The 20,988-nt window shown below is 37.4% G+C and overlaps 1 protein-coding gene across 1 annotated transcript in view; it reads left to right on the top strand.

Moving 5' to 3' along the window:
- The first annotated feature begins 243 nt into the window (after positions 1-243).
- LOC107727756 (phosphatidylinositol 4-phosphate 3-kinase C2 domain-containing subunit beta-like) overlaps positions 244-20,988 on the top strand; it is a 47,069-nt gene continuing 26,324 nt past the window's right edge. The window contains exons 1-11 of the mRNA XM_016537713.1: positions 244-777; positions 7,486-8,346; positions 8,623-8,723; positions 8,913-9,073; positions 13,166-13,286; positions 14,799-14,910; positions 15,565-15,644; positions 15,759-15,822; positions 16,510-16,656; positions 17,010-17,043; positions 17,823-18,018. Coding sequence (XP_016393199.1) covers positions 7,573-8,346; positions 8,623-8,723; positions 8,913-9,073; positions 13,166-13,286; positions 14,799-14,910; positions 15,565-15,644; positions 15,759-15,822; positions 16,510-16,656; positions 17,010-17,043; positions 17,823-18,018 — 1,790 coding nt within the window. The 5' untranslated portion in view covers positions 244-777; positions 7,486-7,572. The remainder of the gene's footprint in view (positions 778-7,485; positions 8,347-8,622; positions 8,724-8,912; positions 9,074-13,165; positions 13,287-14,798; positions 14,911-15,564; positions 15,645-15,758; positions 15,823-16,509; positions 16,657-17,009; positions 17,044-17,822; positions 18,019-20,988) is intronic.

Here is a 20,988-nt window from a genome sequence, read left to right as displayed (position 1 = left end):
ATGTCTGTTTTGTGTTTTAACCAAATTTCCCATTGGTACTAGAAACGTTGTTTTTTTCCTCTAAATTTAGTGTTTTTCATTGAAGAATGCTGTGTGTGCTAATTTGAGACATTTCTTATGAATATGTTTTGGGTACATATTATAGGCTAAGTGTTCTTCAACTCTGTTAATTAGTGTTTTATATTGAATATTTAGAATATACTGTCACAAAATGTGTAGGGATTTCCTCATTTTGTTTATGCATGTTTGAAGTAGGCCTCATATTGTGCTTTTGTGTATATATGCAGCTTTATGTAGGACTACATTTCATGGCAACATATTGAAGTTGATATATTTGTATTTTAGAATATATACAGTCATTTCCTCTTTTTACAACTTTGAAGGAAAAGTTCTTATGTGCCACTGCAGTGTTTGATGTCAAGCGTCATGATGGGATGCAATTACCCGTATTTTCCACTAGAGTCTGCTATTGTTCCTCTTAACCCAAATCCTCTGTCTTTACACATCCAATGAGAACTGGCTGAGCTTTGAAGCCGAAATCCACAGCGCAAGTCGCCAATCAAACAACCCGGTCAGATAAACAGAAGAGAGAGAGGGGGGAGGAAAGAGCGTGCTTCTCATATGGATGAACAGAGACGCGCTCTTGATTTGGCCCTGATCTTCTGCTAGTGGACACCGGAAACGGCTGCCTGATCACCATCTATCAAAGAACAACGATTGAGCCTGAGAATAAACGAAAAGGTCTATGACACAGGCGCTCAAGAGGCCGTGCACACGGTATGTGATGTGCTCTTTCCTTCGCTATAACAGAGCGCTTCGTATTTATATACGACCAGCTGTTTTTGCGCAGTGACTGTAAATTTTCCTAAAATCTTTGTGTTGGATTGAGCTTCTCCCGAGTTGAGAACCGAAACACTGTAGCGCTGCTCTAAATCTAACATTTAATAGGTGGCCGGAACATTCAGAGGCGTTTGACCGCCACGGTTTTGCTCATATTATCGCCTGTTTCTATTTCAAAACGACTGGCTAACGTTAGATATCGACTTGACAAGTTTGGGCTCTTGAACTCAAACAGATTTGTATTTAAAAGAGACGTTTGTATGATAGGACACTCTGAGCCATAGATGGATGAAATGTGTATCAAAACAGAGGAATTAATGTTGTGTAGTTAGGTAAGATTATTATTATTTGATTGTTGATTTTGTTATATTTAAAAACAGATTTTAATAGTTTTAATTTGGTTTATTTTTTATTGATTTAAAATAATTTGTAAACTATAGGAGGTGAAAGTGCTGTAAACAGAAAAGAAGCATGATGGTGTCTGTTGCTATGCAATGATATTGCATGTTTTTTTGTTAATTGAATCGTAATTTTTTTTAAATGAATGATATTGCATGTTGTATTGATTTTTTATGTGATTTAAAAAATATATATATTTTTAAAATGTTATATATATATATATATATATATATTTCACAAAGTCATTTATAATCTCAAACCCAAGACAAATATAATTTACAATAAAATAAATTACAGTTATGCTAAATCAGAAAATTAAAACGTCTTAATCCATTTCATTATTTATGGTTTTAAGAAAATTTATATAGACTATCCTTTAATAATCCTTGAGAAAAAATAAACCCAAAAGAACCATGTGTTTTTACACTCATAAAACAAATGAAGCAGACTTTTTTTGATAATGCATACAGTCAGTATCACAAGCTGCATGATGCATCTCTTGTAGCTTCAATTTATTTAGGACTTAACTGTATTTTAAAGTAAAATATGTGCACTAATTATAGGTTTATGCAACTCAAAGCACAGGAAAGAGAGAAGTTTAGACTGCCATACAGTGTTTAGATGCATAAAAGTACATATATATGACACAATAACCACAATTTGGGTTTAGACTCTGCAAACCTGTTTCAAGATTCTGCTTATTTCTGAATCACCATGACACTGGGCCGAACAAGAGCTAAACTAATGTTTTGTAGTGCTTTGTGACTAAGAAAGAAAATGTTATTCATCATCTTTGATTAAAACCTTGTTTTCTTCCAGGTTTAGTTCCTTGTTTGTTTGATGCATGATCCCAGTTTTGTATTTCAGTCTGCATTCTTTTTTTCAGCATGACAATCTGGAATTAGCCTCAGACATTTACCTGTTTCAGGTCTTTCAGTGTGCAAAATATCACGTATTGTATTTCTGAAACCACCCATGCACCTAAGACCTGTCAGACAGGGTAAAAAAAAGCAACAATTAATGTTTTATCAGCACCAAAATCTCCTCAAACCAGGTAGAACTGTGGTGTCTGAACTCTAAAGACATTCTTGGCCAGGCGCCTCCTTCACAACAGGTCAGAGGTGCCATGCGTTTGGTTGAGTCACCTTCCTGTGGGATTTGCGGTTTGGTTTCTGAGTTTGGCCTTATCCTCTCTGTTTCTGTTTTTCTAAATTGGAAGTCTGGTGCTAACAGTTAGTTTTTACTTTATTTGAAGTTTGTTTTGTTTGTCAAATGTCAATGCTGATTTTCTTCAGACTTTCCCACTGGATGCCACAGAGGCTGAATGTTACCTCATTGACTGAATGTGAGCCTGCTCACCATCATCTGCCTGTCAGATCACAGTAGAGAGTTGGCTGGTCTAGGGGTCTTTGAACCGATATTAGGGTGGGAACTCCACAGGAAGAGAGGCGTATTGATGATGGAAGACCTCAGCATACGGGCGCACAAGCCCTGATCAGCTGGAACTAGCATAAGTGATCACCCTGGGCATGGAGGGAGCCGTGTGATATGTTGTTGGGGGAGGGGTGTATATGGGGGACAGGAATGACAGCGGTCTCTTTGTCTTTGGCTCTCCAAGCCGTGTGAACGTGTCTGAGTCGGCTCTGCCTCACGTGACGCGGCTGCCCTCACTCCTCCCTGTCCTTTGTTCGGCCAATCTGGGAGCCACCCCTGATTGAATGGGATTATATCCCAGCAGGGGACTGATTCCGGGGGCCTGTATCTGGCTGGCCTGGGGTCCCTGTGGAACAATGCAGATCCACCATCCTTGCCACCCCTCCCGTCTTACTGCACCCCTCCGGCCAAAGCTCAGTCATGAGGCTCTGCATAGGAAGCCTACGGGAGGCCGGTGCTCCTGGGAATGGAGGACAGCCCCAGAAAGGCCATCTAGAAGGAGTTGCATTTATATGTGTACAGTCCATCTGTTGATGCCTGAGAATGCTGTTTACAAACACATCTGGTTTTTCGGAAGTGTTTTTGCACAAGATTGTTTATCAATTATTATTATTAACTGTCCTGGAGCTGACTCTAACACCATGTCCTAAGAAGGTGTATTTGTTTATGTTAATCTCAAGTTTTGTTCTGAACATTCACATTTGCAACAAACTTTGAGCAATAGGCCATTTTATTGGTCGCTTAGTTTGTATTTCAGCTGAGTCAACTAAAAAAGACTGTAATTGACTAGTTAAGGGTTGCTTGAACTACTACTTGACAAATTAGCCTTATAAAGAAGCCCCTTATAATTTGGCTGAACTCCTATGACGCATATTTTAGGGGCCGTTGGCATAAGTTTTTTTCATTAAAAATCAGAATTGAGGGGCACAGCAAGGTGTACTGAATGTGCCACAGAGACTGACACAGAGGAGAAGAATTGTTGAATAAAGTCATTATTTTTGTTTTCTTTGCATACAAAAAGTGTTCTCATAGCTTCATAAAATTAAGGTTCAACCATTGATGTCACATGGACTAATTTAACCCTTTCGCACGTGAGTTTAAAATATTCTAGCTGAGCCCCCAGCGCGAGTTTTTTTTTTAGGCGACCGTTATTTTAGAATGTATTGCCTTATTGTTTCCATGGCGACGCGTCATGCTTGTCATGTGACACAACGCAGCCACAATATATCTGTACGACACATGGATCGCTTTTATTTCGTTTTTCCTGTTTTATTAAAAATATTCACAAACATGCTCACTATATTATGAAATATCTGATATTCCGATTCTGAAATATGTGCAAGTAAATCTATTTGGTAGTTTAAACACTTTTATATCGACCGTGTTAGTTGATCTATACCGGGTGATGGGCGCCGCCATGTTAGTTCACGCTGAATCCGAGCTGTAGGATTTACAACACGCAAATTCATCCTCTCCTCCCGAAACACGTTAAAGTAGGTCTCCGGTAAACTGGGAGAAGAGCAGAGTAAACTTTATAGTTACCTACACAATCTGTATATGATATAAATAAAAACATGTCGTCAGATTATATTTGTAAGGATCATTATTCCTTATTCCATTATTGCCGTTTTTCCGTTTCAGCGTGTATTTTTTCAAACTGTAAATGTATGGTTTTGCTAGTACTTATGTGTATTTAAATTCCTGAAGCCTAAAATAAGCATTATATGGTTGAAAACACTGAATATTTGTGATATGACAAGTGCTCAGCGCGTCCGATCCGTTCACACGGCGTCCGATCTCAGCGCCAGCCAAAGCGCGAAAGCGGATTTAAATTCAGCAGTTGATGACGTGACGCACTGAAAGTTCTAATCACACAGGTGTGATCGTACGCTTCAGGGACCAGCCAAGACTGATCACACCGGTGTGATCGTACGCGTCAAAGGGTTAATGATGTCCTTACTACCTTTCTGGGCCGAACATGTCAGTTGTTTTGCTGTCGATGTAGGGTCAGAAAGCGCTCAGATTTCATCAAAAATATTTTAATTTGTGTTCTGAAGATGAACGAAGGTCATACGGGTTTGGAACGTCATGAGGGTGAGTAGCCTAATTAGTGACAGAATTTTCATTTTTGGGTGAACTATCCCTTTAATGTATATAAAACATCAAATCAATTCTGACCGGCTGTGATTGTGAGGCATCAAACAGCATTTCACTTTTAATGTGGAAAGCCAGATGACTTCCTGTAAACGCATCACATCACACCTGTTTTGAAAACTGTAATGTGCCTTTCTGTTTACACGGATCTCTATATGTACACATGTTCAGCCAGGCAGAAACTAAACAAGTGACTGGATGTGTTGCTGATGGAAGGCCTAAAACATCCAGTCAGGTTGCTGCTTCCATTTCCTCTGTTGATCTGGGAAACACATTTTGTTTATTTCACATTATTTATTTAGATGAAGATCACCAGAGATGACCAGAGGCATATGTGTTTTTGTATTTTTGGGATGCAAAATGGGGTCAAAACGTGGAGCAATGGAAGGGTCTAGGAATGTCTGTCAAACACATGCCCTTCTGCTTCCTCTTCGGTCTTTTGTTCTGGTGCCAGTCTTCTGGGGTAGGGTGTGAGAATTTCCTACAGTTGTGTTAGTGGGCGGAGAAACAGAACCCCTGCCACCGTTGTCACGTTACGAAGGAAACAATGGGTCACAAGTGGTCATGAACTTAAAGGAATAGTTCACCCAAAAATTAAAATCATCATTTACTCCCTTTTTTGTCATTCCTAACCCATACAACTGGTACAATTGCTGGTATTTTTTTTTTCTTTGGAACACAAAATAAGTCCAGTTTTGTTGTTTTGGATGCCATTGCCTTTTATAATATGGACAAAAATAGTTACAACATTATTCAAAATATCTTTCGTGTTCTGCCGAAGAAAGTCATAATGACAGAAGTTTCATTTTTGAGTAAACTGTAATTTTAAACCTTTTAGTTGAGCCACGGTCCAAATAAATTTACACAAAGTGGTATACTTTCATCCACTTTGGGGTCTAGGACCACTCTGCAGTTTATTCAAGTTGTAATGATTATCATTCTAGCAGAAAACTGTCGTTTGACCTTAGACCTTCCCAGCTGAACCCATTTACCATTGTGCAGGGTTATAGATGACCATTAAGCCCAGTGGTTGTGCCTCTATATGGGGCGGCAGCTGTGTCATGGCACATGTGTTATGAGGCTGATCGAACACTAAACCCATTTGAGCAGCACTCAGCAGGTCTTCAGGTCGATTTGAATTCGAAGCTTAGCATCTGTCTAGCTGTGACTCCACAGAAATAGCCTCTTAATATGGCACATCAGTCTCCTTGCAGGAGAGAAATCAGCTTCCCCCCACTGCGGAGGAACTGTTGTGCTGCAGAAGAACCTGCGTTGCACTGATGACTGTGCTGAAAGAGAAAGATCAGCTTGGCTCTGTCTTTTGCTGAGCAAGCAAAGACGATAAGACCCAGATGATCAGAGGCAAAGACAATCTAAGTCAGAGTCACACATGTGCGCTACTTTAAACACATCTGCGACTGAACATGTGGTACTTTGATCCATATATGGTTCAAGAACTTCATTCTTTAAATGGTTCTGTCTTTATCTAATTATTTACTTAGCCATTTGTAGATACTAGAGGTGCTTGCTATATCTGTACCACCATATTGGCTGATATTGAAGCTTTTAAAATTTTTTGGTGTTTTGGGCAAGAAAGATAGGATGTTTAATTGTTCGTGCTCGGTTGTTTTTAAATTTACATTACCTTTACCACAGTCTAAAACTCACTTAATTATTTTTTATCTTTAAAAGCACACGATTAAAAAAAAAAAACACTGTTAAATATTTAGTAAATTCATACTGTACATTATCAAGTTATGTTTAAATTCAAGTTTAAACATAACTTTTTTTTCCCGACAAAATAGTATAGTCTTATGCATAAATTTAATATTGGTGCTTCCTTAAATGACACCTGAAGTCATTCTTCTTGTTGAGGAGAGGTTTGTTATAGTGGGAGATATGGCCAATAGGTTTAACTGTTTGCCCAATAAGTGTTGGAAGTGGGACATTTATTCTGTAGGGCCCCGTTCCCCAAATTCGTTTTTTTTTTTTTTACACCCTGGATTCAGTTTATTTCCGCTTTAATTTTTCTAGACTCCTGTTTAATGGGTCTAGTTTTGTGTCTGTTAAACAAAGGGGGTTTACTATTAAAATTAAAACATGAAAGAAATATTGTGTTGATATTCCTTAAAAAAAAGTTTTAATAATTTTATTGTTATTATTATTAGTATTAGTAGTAGTAGTAGTATTTCGTCTACACAATAGTAATGTTTCTGACACAATTTCTTCAAGTTAAACCGAACTTTTGTTTTGACTGGTTGCCATTAGGCAAACCTTTAAGTTTCTATGTGTATATGGTATGACGATAGTTTTACGCAAATGAAACGGTAAAATTCTCATGAAGTGTCATTTAATGAGAAGGCAGATGCTGAAATCACCGCAACCGTCATGTGCACCAGTATATGTAGTAAACGAAACCACGCATCTGCGGCATTCATTCATACAGAGATGCACAGAACATGCAGGATTACGATTTAAATTGTCCTTTTTGTAGCTTGATGGCATGTTTATTTAGTTGCTAGCTTTTTGTGATGCACGTCAACATCTCTGTGCAAGGTTGATGACTTATTTTTATACTGGCTCCAGATGTTGCAATCTCTATCAGTGGTAAACAGCAAAAGCATGTGTTTTTTTTCTTTTACTCTTATCTCCGAACAGAGCCTAATGAACCGGTTGTGCAACTCGTAGTGCCATCCAGCTCCTTTCTGCGTTCCTCCTGTGCATTCCAACACCCCCTACAGGAACATGTCTGCGGCGCAGACTCAGAATGACCGGGAGCAGCGTTGGGGTTGTCTGGAATCGCTCGGCCTCAGCCAGAGGGAGCTGGTCCTAGCGGAGGCCCTGCAGATGGAGTATGACGCCCTTGCACGCCACCGACAGGACAAAGGACCAGCAAATACTCTACCTCCTGAAACCAGCAAGTCATCAGACTCATCACCCACGAGGAGCGAGCCCTCCATGCCTAGACGTGTTCCCAGTCCTCCTTGGAATAATTTGCAGCAGGGTGTTTCCGGATCTGACCCCATGCTCAACCACGTTCAACCCGGAGTGTCGAACTTATCGCGATCCAGCGGTGAGACTCACGGATTTAGTAAGGAGCCTCGTTACATCCTGGACGAATGGGAAAGTGATTTAGAAGGAACAGCGCAATTGTTGTCAAAAGGGCTGCCATCTCTAGATGAGCCTCCGCCACCAGTACCGCCCAGAAATCCCATCTCCCAGAACGATCCATTCATTGTACATCAAAGCTCAGCCCCACGGGATGTCAACTTGTTCACTCCTGAGGTGGACCAGCCCAAGCTTTCCTTTGGAGACACTCTGAACTATGATAACCTCAATGACTCCCTGAGCAAGCTAAATGGGGATTGGCTGTCACCTAATAGAAGCCGGAGAGTAAATGGGGACAAATCAGGGAAGGCAGTAGCTCGCAGTAACACCCTTCCTCCTCAGGTTCCTCCTCGCACCTATCTTCCAGCGCAGAAGAGTACTAGAAGCCAACGCAGAGTATCAGTTGATCCAGTAAGCATTCAGACTGTCCTTTTCTTTAATATCCTGGATGTTTTTTTTTTTCATAATATGAATTATTTTATTGCATTTTTTTCCCTTTTACAATGCTTGTTTATATAAACTGTGTGTGTGTAATAATAATAATATATATATATATATTAAATAAAAATTATATAAAATATATATAATTATTATTATTATTGTTGTTGTTGTTTTGAAAAATTCTATAAAATGTTTATCACAATTGATAACTGTCAGATAAAGGAATATTTATTAAAAATAATTTAGGTATCTCTGGGGTCCTGGTCAAATGGCTTTGGTTATGAGCTCTTTCAGTTGTCTGAAGAGAGAGATGAAGAAGTGGCGGCCTTCTGTCATATACTTGACTTGTGAGTTATTACATTTTGTATTTTCATTCATAGTGTCTTTCGTGTCCACAAAAATGCTGAAATATATGATATTATATTTCAATAATTAAAAAAATATTTTTGCATATAAAAGTGTATATAATAATTACATTTATTATTAGGACCATTCATTCCAATTTATTTATTTACATCCTTTACTGTTTTCACCAGGCTACGATCGGCATACCCATGCGATGACTACTCAAAAAATGCAGGCTTTGTTTGGAGTCCGTGTGTGGCACAAGATGAACTGCAGCAGGGCCTGGGGGTCAGCATAAAGGTCACGGTTTATAGTGACCACTTCAGAGAACCACTCACATTCTCTTGTGATGGTAAGAACTGAAGAGCTTTCAATTATTTATAATCGAACAATACAGATAATTTAAATATTCTGTATCAGCTATGTTGAGCTTGTTTATAACTGTGGAGTTGTATTTTCTATTCCACATCCTGAATCTTTTGAACGGGGCCATAGGATCTCATTGGAAAGGCTGGAGAGGCTCTAGACCCTGAGTTCTCTTAATAGCATTACACTGAATGGGCGTTCTGCCAGCCATCTGTTTTGTGTACTCAATTAAAAGAGGCAGCTTTTCATTATTCGCCTTGGAGGAATGCACACAAACCCCCTCATACACACATACATACACGCACACAGAGACATATATGGCCTCATGCGGTGAGATTAGAGAGAGGCCCAAGAAATATGTCGTGAACATGTTTTCACTCCCACTTATTCACTGCACTTGTTCTTCTTTTGTTTTTCCTGCTCTGGCATGATTTTCCTGACAGATGCTCTTTATTATGGCAGCCTGCCAATGTATGATAAATGCAGACTGTGGATTCTAGCATGGCTCTCTTTTTGTGTCATGAGCAGCTGTGTAATCTGCTAAATGTTTGTTAAAATGATGGAGGTCAACCCAAAATAATTCATAGGGCATGGAAAAATAGTTGGGTCTGTACAGCACTGCTCAAGGGTTGGGTAGTGATATATTTACCCTGTCTGCCCAGTCAGACAGTTAATGAATGTACATTCAATGAATATCTTTCATGCTGTACATTATAATACTGTGGTTCCTAAATTCACTTTTTTTGTAATTTTGTAATTTATTTAGGCAAAGTCATTTAGAACAGTAGTTGTATCTTGTATTATTAAAATAAGTATTATATTATATTAAAATTATTCTAAAATCACTTTATTACTAAAATAATTTGGCTTCAATTTTGAATTATTGGCCAGAATTAAAAAAAAAGTCAAATAATAATTAAAATTAATAAAATCTCAAAATCAAAAATGTATTAATAAAATTAATATAGCAAAACTTCAATTTTGAATTATTGGCCAGAATTAAAAAAAAAGTCAAATAATAATTAAAATTAATAAAATCTCAAAATCAAAAATGTTTTGCAATTTTTACACTCTTCAGTGGAAATCAAATGGCTTACATATAGTTGTCTCTACATATCAAACTGGAATTAAGTATTTAATATAAAAATAATTATATCATCGCTAGTATCAGCAAGAAATGGCTCATTTTATCAATGGAAATTGTGCATTGCAAAACAAATGTGGGTAACAAGTGTCTTGTTCCTCTCTTTCCATCTAGCAATTTTTGCCCTCTCTGCTGCCTCAGATTGGCATTCGTTTATCTGGGTCTATTCACATAAAAAAAAAAAATTAAGAACCTACCCTCAAGACTCATGTTCCAGCAGAGCTGCCCAATTCATTATTGAGAAACTACAGAGAAACTGAGGTGTGTGAAAAAGGGAGAGAGACAGGGGCGTTTTCTCTAAAATGTGCTCCCACTGTGACCGCAGTGCAGTACATCTGCCCAGTTAGGGTGTAATTTGTGGAAAGGGGGGAAGGGTGGATTAACCTTTTTCTGGTTCATCCCTACCTCTGTTCGTTTGTTTCACATCCTCCCAGTGAAGTGACGAACATTGCTGTGAGCCAAGGGAAAATTACCATCTTCTTGCTTCTTTGTTTGTTGTCCACCAAATGTATTCAGATCAGTAGGTGCTAATTTACTGTATCGGGAGCATCTGGCAACGTGTCCATTTTCAGGAAGGGCTACACAGACATGTCACTAATTGATGACCTCTTATTGATCGAGCTATAGATAAACCAATACCCTTTGAAACACACTGGGCAGTTCTGTTCTTTGTATGCTCATTGCTCATTGTTAGCATGTAATTGAACTGGCATTTGTTTTGTGTAGCAGTGTTTGGGGAAGTTACTTTAAAACTGTAGTTTCTCAAGTTTTAAGCTACCCATGATCAAAAAAAGGAGATACACATTCAAGCTAACCCTGTAAAAACAGTTAGCTACTATACAAGTTTTTAGCTAAAGTAGCTAACTGCATCGAAACTATTTAAGGTGTCAATATCTACAATATCTGCAAGATAAATACCATATAATACACCTTTTTTACATTTGAATTGATGAATTTACCACCAAATACAACTAATACAACTAGAAAATATTCTATATTTATATATTTATATTAACTAAAAAAAAAAAAAAATACCAGCAACATTTAACTAGATATTTTGCTACAACAAAGTAAACTACACAAGGATACAAATTAATCAGTGAATACATTTTTGAACTGATTCATTTAAAGGAGACATATTATGCCCCTTTTTACAACATGTAATATAAGTCTCTGGTGTGCCCAGAATGTGTCTGTGAAGTTTCAGCTCAAAATACTCCACAGATCATTTATTATATCATTTTGAAAATGCCTATTTTGAGTGGAAGCAGAAACATGCTGTTTTTCGGGCCTGTCTCTTTAAATGCAAATGAGCTGCTGCTCCCCGCCCCATTACAGCTCGGACCTGATAAAAACATCTGTTTTGGTTCTGATTATCATGTTTATCGTGCTGGTTAGGGGTGTGCCCGAAGCGTGAAACAAATAACGTGTTTTACCCAACAATATAATTGCGAGAAAAAGTATTGAAATATTTTTTTATCCTCTCATCTCGTAGGCTATTTATTCCCTTTTGGGTTTCCATAGTACACTTAATGGCGCGGCTGACACAGAAGAGCGTACGCTGCTTGCATTCAGCGGATACTCTCCAAAATGGCGCTACAGTGATGCGGAGTGACACAGAGGAGACGAATTGTTGAATAAAGTCGTTATTTTTGTTTTCTTCGTGTACAAAAAGTATTCTCGCCGCTTCATAACATTACGGTTGAACTACTGATGGCAGATGGACTATTCTGACGATGTCTTTCATACTTTTCTGGACCTTGACGGTGTAATTTACTTGGCAGTCAATCGGACAGTCACAAGCCTCCCGGTTTTCATCCAAAATATCTTAAATTGTGTTCCGAAGACGAACGAAGCTTTTACGGGTTTGGAACGACATGGGAGTAAGTGACTAATGACAAAATTTTCATTTTGGGGTGGAGTATCCCTTTAATTCTTGTTTGAGTATAGGCTACTCAAATCTTCTTAGGAACACTGCTCTCATCTAACAAGATGTTTCCTAGGACTTTATCATACCTGATAAATATGAAGCAGTAAATGTTTTACTTGTGCTTAAAGGAAACAAAAGGTAGTTTGTGTGTATTAGTTTGTACTTTACCACAGTTACCAAATCATAAATACAGACTCTACAGCAAATCATTATTAAAAACTTCAAACAAGTCTAAAAACAAATTAAATGGCTGAAAGAGTAAGTTCTTTCCGAAATGTGTCCAAATTCCAGTAATGAAGAGAAATGAGCAGCAGCTTTGCATGCATTCTCTGAAATTATGTTTAAAACAACAAGCTCTGTTGAAGCTGTGGCTTAGAGGTTAGGGCAGTGGCTCTCATGCGGTACAAATGGGTTTGATTCAAAGTCTTATACCCTCTGTTGGTAACAAGAGAGACTGTATACTGTCTGCATATGGTTGTGGCTCATGAAAAGGCCAAATTTTATGATCTTTCAGTGCAGCGATCATGTGTTCTAATTTCACTATCTGCATTATTATGGTTATCTGTAAATGTTGAAGGTCAAGAAGTTTGGTATATATTAGCATAATTTTTTCAGACGCTTGCAGAAAAAGGCTTCCCAAAACAAAGTTACTGGGTTAATCTTTTTCACGTTTCCTTGGTTGGTAGATGCACTGGGGACCTGATTATAGCACTTAAAACCTGGAAAAGTCAGATTTTCATGATATGTCACCTTTAACTTAATCATTCAAACAAAAGATAATAGTAATAAATATTTGAGCACCAAATCAGTGTATTATGAGGGATCATGTGACACTAAAAAATATTATTGCCTCCATTTACTTAGTTGTAAATGTGATGATAAAGTCAACATATAATTTTATCACATCTACTTGTGGGAAAAGTGTAGTTGGTTGTTTCTCAACACACAAGTAAAGTTACATAATGTAGTTGTTATATTATAATATTGTTGTCCTCTTCCCTCAGGATCATCAACCATAGACCTGCTGATTTATCAGACACTCTGCTACGTCCATGATGACCTGGATATGATTGACGTGGATGACTACCTGATGAAAATCTGCGGCCAGGCAGAATTCCTCAAAAAGTAAGAACTAAGGATTCACCAAAAGTGACTCTACTTTTTTTGCTTGCTATCTAAATGCATAGAACTTACATTAGAAGTTACATAATTAGCCTTAATCTGAGCTTTTTATAGGCTAAATCAACCTTCTCCACTGAAAAATGATTAGCCTGTTGTGGCAATTGTTTATAATCCAGTCTTCTTCCTGTAATGCTGACAACAGGATTATGGGATTTTTTGGACATTTACATTTGTCTTCCAGTGGCTTCATGTCTACCTCACATTGGTTCAGCATATGAGTGTGGGGTTGGATTTTCTCCCTAAAGTGTTACGGCCAAAAACAGTCCCCCGCTGCTGCAGCGTGTTGCTAAAAAGTTCCCATCCAATAGCATAATGAACTACATGTTACAAGGACGTCCATTGTAAAGCCGTTTGAGTTGTGGGTGGAAATGGGGTGATTCCAAGCTGAACTGAAGATCTGCGGTTTGTGGTCTGAATAGCTCCTCGTCATATAACTGTAGCCCTTCAATTGTGGTTGCATAAAAACAAGCTGTGCTTATGTCTGTGGACTGCTTTAACCACATTGGGTTTCCCCAAGTCACGACCACCATTTTAAGGCAGACTTAACTAATCACTCAAACGTGTGCTCTTCCTGTTTTTCTTTTTTTTAAAGGCCACTTGACGTTTTTGATGAGACAGTCGGTTGTATTATTTTTCTTAAAGGGCAAAGCTGACAGAACTGATGCTGAGTTTATCTGTGCGACAAGAACAGCAGGTGTTGTTCTGTTGAATGTGGGTGTTGGTTGTTTTTGCTGTGGGTGCAGCTGTGTTGTAGGAAGTGTGTCTTTTCCTGATAACCATGTACTTGTGCAGGGCCGTGAAAAGGAGAGACATTGCGTGTATGACTGTAAAATATATAAGCATCAGTTTCAGAACAATAACATACTCATAGAAGCCTTTTCTGGGTGCTGTGACAATGAAACAATTAACCACAATATCAACGGTACAGTTGAAAACATGCTTGAGTATGAAGCTAGTGGAATAATTTCAGTTTCTGTACAATTGTTGTAGTGCATTTGGAAGAATGATTTGTGGGCTTTAATTTGTTTTTATGTCTTTGTGCTTTTGTCTTGTTTTAGACTTTTAGTTTGTGCTCTTTGTGTTCCCCTTGTTATCTCCTAATTGTTTTCACCTGTTTCTTGTTAGTCTATTACCCTCTGTGTATTTAAGCCCTTGTGTTTCAAGTTTTCTTTGTCAGTTCTTGTCCATTGTTGGATGTATCGTTCGAGTGCCTAGTTTTGGATTATTTTATTTATAAGTCATCTGCAATTAAAAACTGCTGTGCTTCTAAGTTTGCTTATGTTACAGTATCCTTGCTGAATGAAAGTATTAATTAATTTCCTAAATAAATATATATAAATAAATAAATGCAAATCTTACTGACCCCAAACTTTTCAATGGTAGTTTATATGTATATAAATAAATTATGAACCAGTATATCTCAAGTTTGCTTTTGCCTCTTTTCTTTCTGCTAAGCAACCAGACTCTGGTGAGCTTCGAGTACATCCAGCAGTGTCTGAAGTTTGACTGGGACATTCAACTCATTCTTACCAAACGAAGTTCTGTCAACATGGAGCTTGCCCGAACGGTAAGACCAAAGCTGACAGCAGATGGATTAGTGACCCAACAACATGTTTTCCTCTTACTGAACAGTTGAAACTCCAGGAAACACCTGTAGGAAACATTTTTAGACTTCTTAACACCAACAAAACCTTGAGTTACAGCTTTGAATTAATGTAATCAAAATGAATGTCAGTCATTTTAAAAATGCAGACCACATTGCACTAGGTGTTCATCAAACTCATTTGGAAATGTCAAAAACCATTCATTTTTAAAATCTCACATCTGTGCTACCTTCATTTAGATTACAATGCATGTAATATGTTTGGTATGTGACCATACTACAAGGTAATACTTAAACATAATACAGTATTTTGAAGAATGCTGGTAACCAATGCTGGGTCCCTTTCGACGTCCATAGTATGAACAACAATTACTGTGGAAGTCTGCAGGACCTGTAACTGTTTGTTCTTTTAAGTATCATATTTTGTGTTCCACAGAAGAAGAAAGTGCATACAGGTTTGGAATGCCATCACATTATGTTTTGGTGAACTATGCCTTTAGAGTTTCTTCCTGGAACCATAGACTCCCACAGGGAACCATTTGAGAACTTGTCAGTGTAGATGCTAAATGTGTTTTAATTTTTAAATGTTTGCATTATGCTGTTGTTGTTGTTAAACAGACTGAGGATGATGATACTCCATCCACCATGAACCACAGTATTCTACTGCAAGAGAGGCCAATCAAACAGACTGTGACCAGGTGAGAGCAATGAAGAGGAGGTTAGGAAGTTTAGGCTGTAATATGTTGATGTATATGAATATGTAGTAGAGAGGTTGCAACATTTGACGACTCTTATTCTTGTTTGTGTGACAGGGAGGCACTGACTCTTCTCCTGGATACCTTTCACAATGAGGCTGAGTCTTTCCTTTTATCAGAGGTAAACTTGTGACAGACATTGCTTATCTGAAAATTCTTTGATAATGTGTTTAATATGCTCAATCCAAATCATGGTTGTTATAGTTAACTAAAACTAAAACCATTAAAAAATGGGTTCTATTGTTTGAAATAATAAAAAAATACTTTTATTTAAAAAAATTGCCAATGCAACACTTGTTTTGTTTGTTTAATATTTGTTTAGTTTAACTACTAAAAAATGACTAAAACTGAAATAAAAATTAATAAATTGTATAGACATAAAAAATGAAAAAAAAAGACAAAAACACAATAAAAAATATATTTAAAAAATACTCATTCAAAATACTAAAACTATAATAGCATCTCAGTGATTCTAACATAACACTGATTCCAATTGGGAAAAAAATTGCAATTAAGTTTCCTGACCACTCCCCCTGTCTGCCATTGGTCAGAAAATTAGATAGCCATGCCCCCAAGCCCATGACATTGGTTGATTCATTGTTGCTGGTCAGAATAAGAAACAACATTTTGATAGTACTTAAAATGTTTATACTTTTTAATTACAGAAAATTAAGCATTCAATGGTTTACTTGTGATGGATATTAAGCTAGGCTAGCATTAATTGTCAAAAAATGCATTTAAACAAAAACCTTTATCCTTTTTTGTTTCAATTTTTTTTTTTTCTCAATGTCTTTTCTGTCATTTGTAGGTTGAGTTGCTGTTGCATGTGGAGCGGTTAGTGCAGTCTGTGAAGGCCTTGTGTACTTCTCTAGCAGCTGTTGAAACACCTGACATCACTGCTGCCTTAAACCAGCTGCCAGCTTGCCCATGCAGACTACAGCCTAAAGTGCAGAAGGTGGTACCTTTGAACACTTTCTTAGTCACAAACATTACATAGGAAATGTTTTAGAAATCTGATGTACTGTTCACACTGCTGTGTTGGCTACTCTCGTGTGAGCACAGACACAGTGCTGCAAACATGCAGCTTTTGCTGCTTCTAGTTCCTCAAATGAGTAGACAGAAAATTCTCTACTTTGCTTAAACCGCTAACCTTTGAAACTGCAAGAAATATCTGCTAGAAACACCCATGGATGAATGTTTTTTTTTTTTGGTTTTACTAGTTTCATTTTCACTTTAGACAGTTTAGCGTGACTGTGTTTCTGGTATTCATGCTTAAGTGTATGTATGTTTCTTTGTTCATTTTTTTAGGATGTCAGTGTCTTGGCGAAGAGAGAAAACAGAGGTACGGTGCTGAAGCATACACTACCAGTGAAACGTTTAGCCTTTATAAACCTAACCTTTATATATTATTAACATTTTTCGTCACTACATAATTCTCAAAAATCATAACTTCTGTTCACATAAATTCCATTTGTGTTATTTTATCGTTTTGATGACTATACTTCAATAACTGGTCATAGTTTTGATGACAAACAGGTGTTTTGTTTTTTTGCTTAATTTTTTAATATTTTTTTTATTCTTAGTTTTGTAGTTAAGTTTTAACTCCCATGAGGATTTGGCTACATTCCAAATACCCTTTACAAATATATTAGATTTTTCCATCCTTGTTCCAGACTCAAACAGACAAAAAAATCCATCTTAAACGCATCAAATTTAAAACTATATTGTTAAAGATGCAAGTCAGTCAACTCAAGTGTGTCCAAACTTGACTGGTAGTTTTTGACTCTTCCTGGGGTAAGACGGTTGAGGATATGTTCAAGTGTGTCTTGTTTGTTGGAAGAGTGTTTATGTGGCATCCTGCTACGAGGAAGTCGGTGATCTCAGATAGGCATAAACAGGAAGGATGCAGCCTTGTGCAGGACACTTGCAACTAATGTCCTTCTGTCAGCTTTAACATTTGAATTCGTACTACTGCTCCATCCAGCGTTCTGTGAACATAAAATGTATAAGATATGAAAAGCTTCATGTAAGGGATAATGTACAGTCAGAATCTAGCATTCTAAAAAGTCTTGGCATCGGAATTTGTATGTAAACAACAGAACCAATTTTTTCACCTTACAGTGGCAATTGTGGAGAAGTTGACTGCAGCCATCTTGGATCTTGTGGAGCTGTACTGCAGCACTTTCAATGCTAATTTCCACACCATGCCACACAGCAGCAGATCCACAGCCCCCATACAGGAAGCTGGCATGGTCACCAACGTGCTTTCCTTCAGCGTTTACGCAGCTCATCGTATCCCTATCACATGGGCTGCCAGGTAGTGCTATATTTCATGTTTTGGTTTCATCACCTTGGGAAATCAATTTCAATTTTTAAAAGATTAAATTGATTTTTAAAGAAATTTAATGATTTTTGTTCAGCAAGGGTGTGATCAAAAGTGAGACATAATTTTACTAAAAATTTCTATTTCAAATAAATGCTGTTCTTTTGAACTTTCGGTTCAAAGAATAATCATGAAAAAAAATCAGTTTCCACAAAAATATAGAGGCTGCTGGAAACTCAGCTTTGCCGTCCCAGCAGTAAATTACATTTTAAAATGTATTCAAATGAAAGTTATTTTAAATTAATAATATTTCACAATATTAAGGTTCTTACTATATTTTTGATCCAATAAATACTGCCTTGGTGGGTATAAAGATGTTCAAATACATTTTGACGACCCCAAACATTTGAACGGTACTGTTTACTGTAATACTACATTGTTTGTTGTCAGCTGTGCACTATGTGTTCATGTAGCACAAAGTAATGTGGGTGTTGCTAAAAACAATGGAACATGGAAGAATATTACTACAACTCATTGTCTACTGTCAATCTTTATAAGATTGCCTTTGTAGGAAAAACATATGAAAAGTGGGTTGTTTTGACAGTTTGAACGAGTTCAGATTTGCACTAGTGAGCGTTCTCGTTTGTTTTGCAAATGCAAACAGATTAGCAATCCGGAATGACAGGTTTTTAACAAGTCTTTCCATGATATCATATTACATGCTGTGATTACTGCGAACCAAAAAATGAAAGTAGAAAAATATTCAAAGAATTAAGGCAAATAAAAAAGTTTCTAAAGTGCCACAATATGTATTAATCGGAAAAATAATTCTTGCTTTGCTTTGGGTTAAGTAGCCCTTTTTGGTATTTGTACAGAAAGTGCTGCTTTCCCAGCAGATAGCATACCAGATTGCATGTTCTGATCTGATCTGATCACTTTCATGATCTCATTTGCTCAGGATAAGAAAATCTACTAAATATCATTAATGTAGATCAAAAAACCAGACTGTTGCATTTTTAGATGGAATTCTGTGGAAATGATACAGGGAAAAGTTGACTATTCTGGAAGAAGAGATGCAGCTGTACACCAGCTGTCCACATTGCTGGTCCCCTTCGGTAATCCAGCAGGATTATTTGGCGTTACGATCTACAGAGAGGGCTCTTGAGAATGGCATTCCCTCTTTTTTTTTCATTCTTCTTTACCCTCTGTCCTAAGCCAGAACTGTGGCGACCGCTCCCACCAGCATGGAGACAGATGCTGGCCAACCCTAAATGTCACTACATCTCGCCCTGTCGTTCAGTGATAAAATAATACAGCCCCTTCCACTCCCCCACACAGCACAGGAATGGTCTCTCCCACCCACTGACCTGAACTAGTGCTCTTTGTCTCCCTCTTAAACTGATGCTGATTGTGGAACAAGCCATCACAAAGAAACATGTATGGGAACTCAGCATAACCTTTGACCTCTGGAGGCCAGGCGGAGGGAAGGCTGGGTACCAGGCACCTGTGCAGTGGTGATGGAGGGTTTACATTCTCTTGCATCCCATTGCTTTAGGCAATTAGAGTCAATCAGATGGGCTGATCTCGGATCAGTGTGAAAAGGCAATTTTAAACATGAATATGGTTAAATGATTTTTAGGAGACTAACCATGGTGGTTTTTCCTCTGCAGTGTTTTTGTGGATCCTCAGATCAGTATTAGGATTAGTAACATTGGTATTTCAATCACGTGTTTTTCTTTCCTCTCTGGTATTCCATTTAGCTTGGGAATGTTTTTCCTTCTATTTAAATGGACCTTGGGAGAGTTCATTTCCCATTTAGGGGTCTCTATAAGTGCTTGAATTGAAGTTGAATGATGTGGGAGAACATCGGATGATGTTGGGATTAGGAGAAAGAAGTTGGGAGAATGTGGCAGGGTTTCCACAGCCATTAAATTAGCTAGTGAACCCAAATCTAAAAGCAAATCTGTTTAGTAAAAATTTGATTGTAAAGCACTTTATGTATGTTGTTCTGCAAGACCCTTCCAATCTCCCTATTCTCTATTTTGTTTACTGCAAGATAATGGTTTTACTTGGTAAGTTTTGTTAAATACTTGTTTAATAAGATCTTGCCAGAAAAAGGGTTTAGCATTTTTATTTTTGTATTTTAAACATCTTGTACGTTTTATTTTTTGTTTTTTATTTTATTTTATTTTATTTTATATATTTTTTATTTTATTTTATTTTTATACAACTCCTTTGTAATTGGTAGAAAATTAACTCCACACAACACAGCTCTTTCCTTAATCTCAACTACCTACCTAAAGCATAAAAGCTATGCCAGTCTCATGGAACTCTGTGGATTTGTCATGGTCAAAAAAAAGTCACACAGTAATGGCAAAAATACACTAAAGTAACTAAATTTAATGCAGACGTGAACACATTTTTTATGCTGCTCTCCTAAATCATGCACACTATTCGCATTTTCTCAGTCAGTGCTTTAAGATGATTCATTTGAAATTTAAAAGGATTAGTTAACCCAAAAATGAAAGTACTGTCATATATTCACTGAATGACCTTCTTCTGTAAAACACTAATGAAAAATTTTGTAAAAAAAAGTGCTTGTCCGTGCAATTGCCATTAAAGGGAACTGGAGCTTTTAAAGGGTTACTCCACCCCAAAATAAAAATTCTGTCATTAATTGCTCACCCTCATGTCCTTCCAAACCCGTAAGACCTCCGTTCATCTTCGGAACACAAATTAAGATATTTTTTATCCTTTATGGAGAGCTCTCTGACCCTCCCATAGACATCAATGTAAGTAACACGATCAACGTCCAGAAACATAGCAAGGAGATCGGTAAAATAATCCATGTGACATCAGTGGTTCAACTGTAATTTTATGAAGCTACGAGAATACTTTTTGTACGCAAAGACTTTTACTTTTGTCCGTGTGGTGCGGCTGACACAGAACAGCATACACTGTTTG

The sequence above is a fragment of the Sinocyclocheilus rhinocerous genome, unplaced genomic scaffold, assembly GCF_001515625.1.
Source record: "Sinocyclocheilus rhinocerous isolate Xijiao unplaced genomic scaffold, SAMN03320098_v1.1 scaffold576, whole genome shotgun sequence".
Lineage (NCBI taxonomy): Eukaryota > Metazoa > Chordata > Actinopteri > Cypriniformes > Cyprinidae > Sinocyclocheilus > Sinocyclocheilus rhinocerous.
Note: the sequence above shows the minus strand (reverse complement) of the source record. Positions and strands in the feature narration are given on the sequence as shown.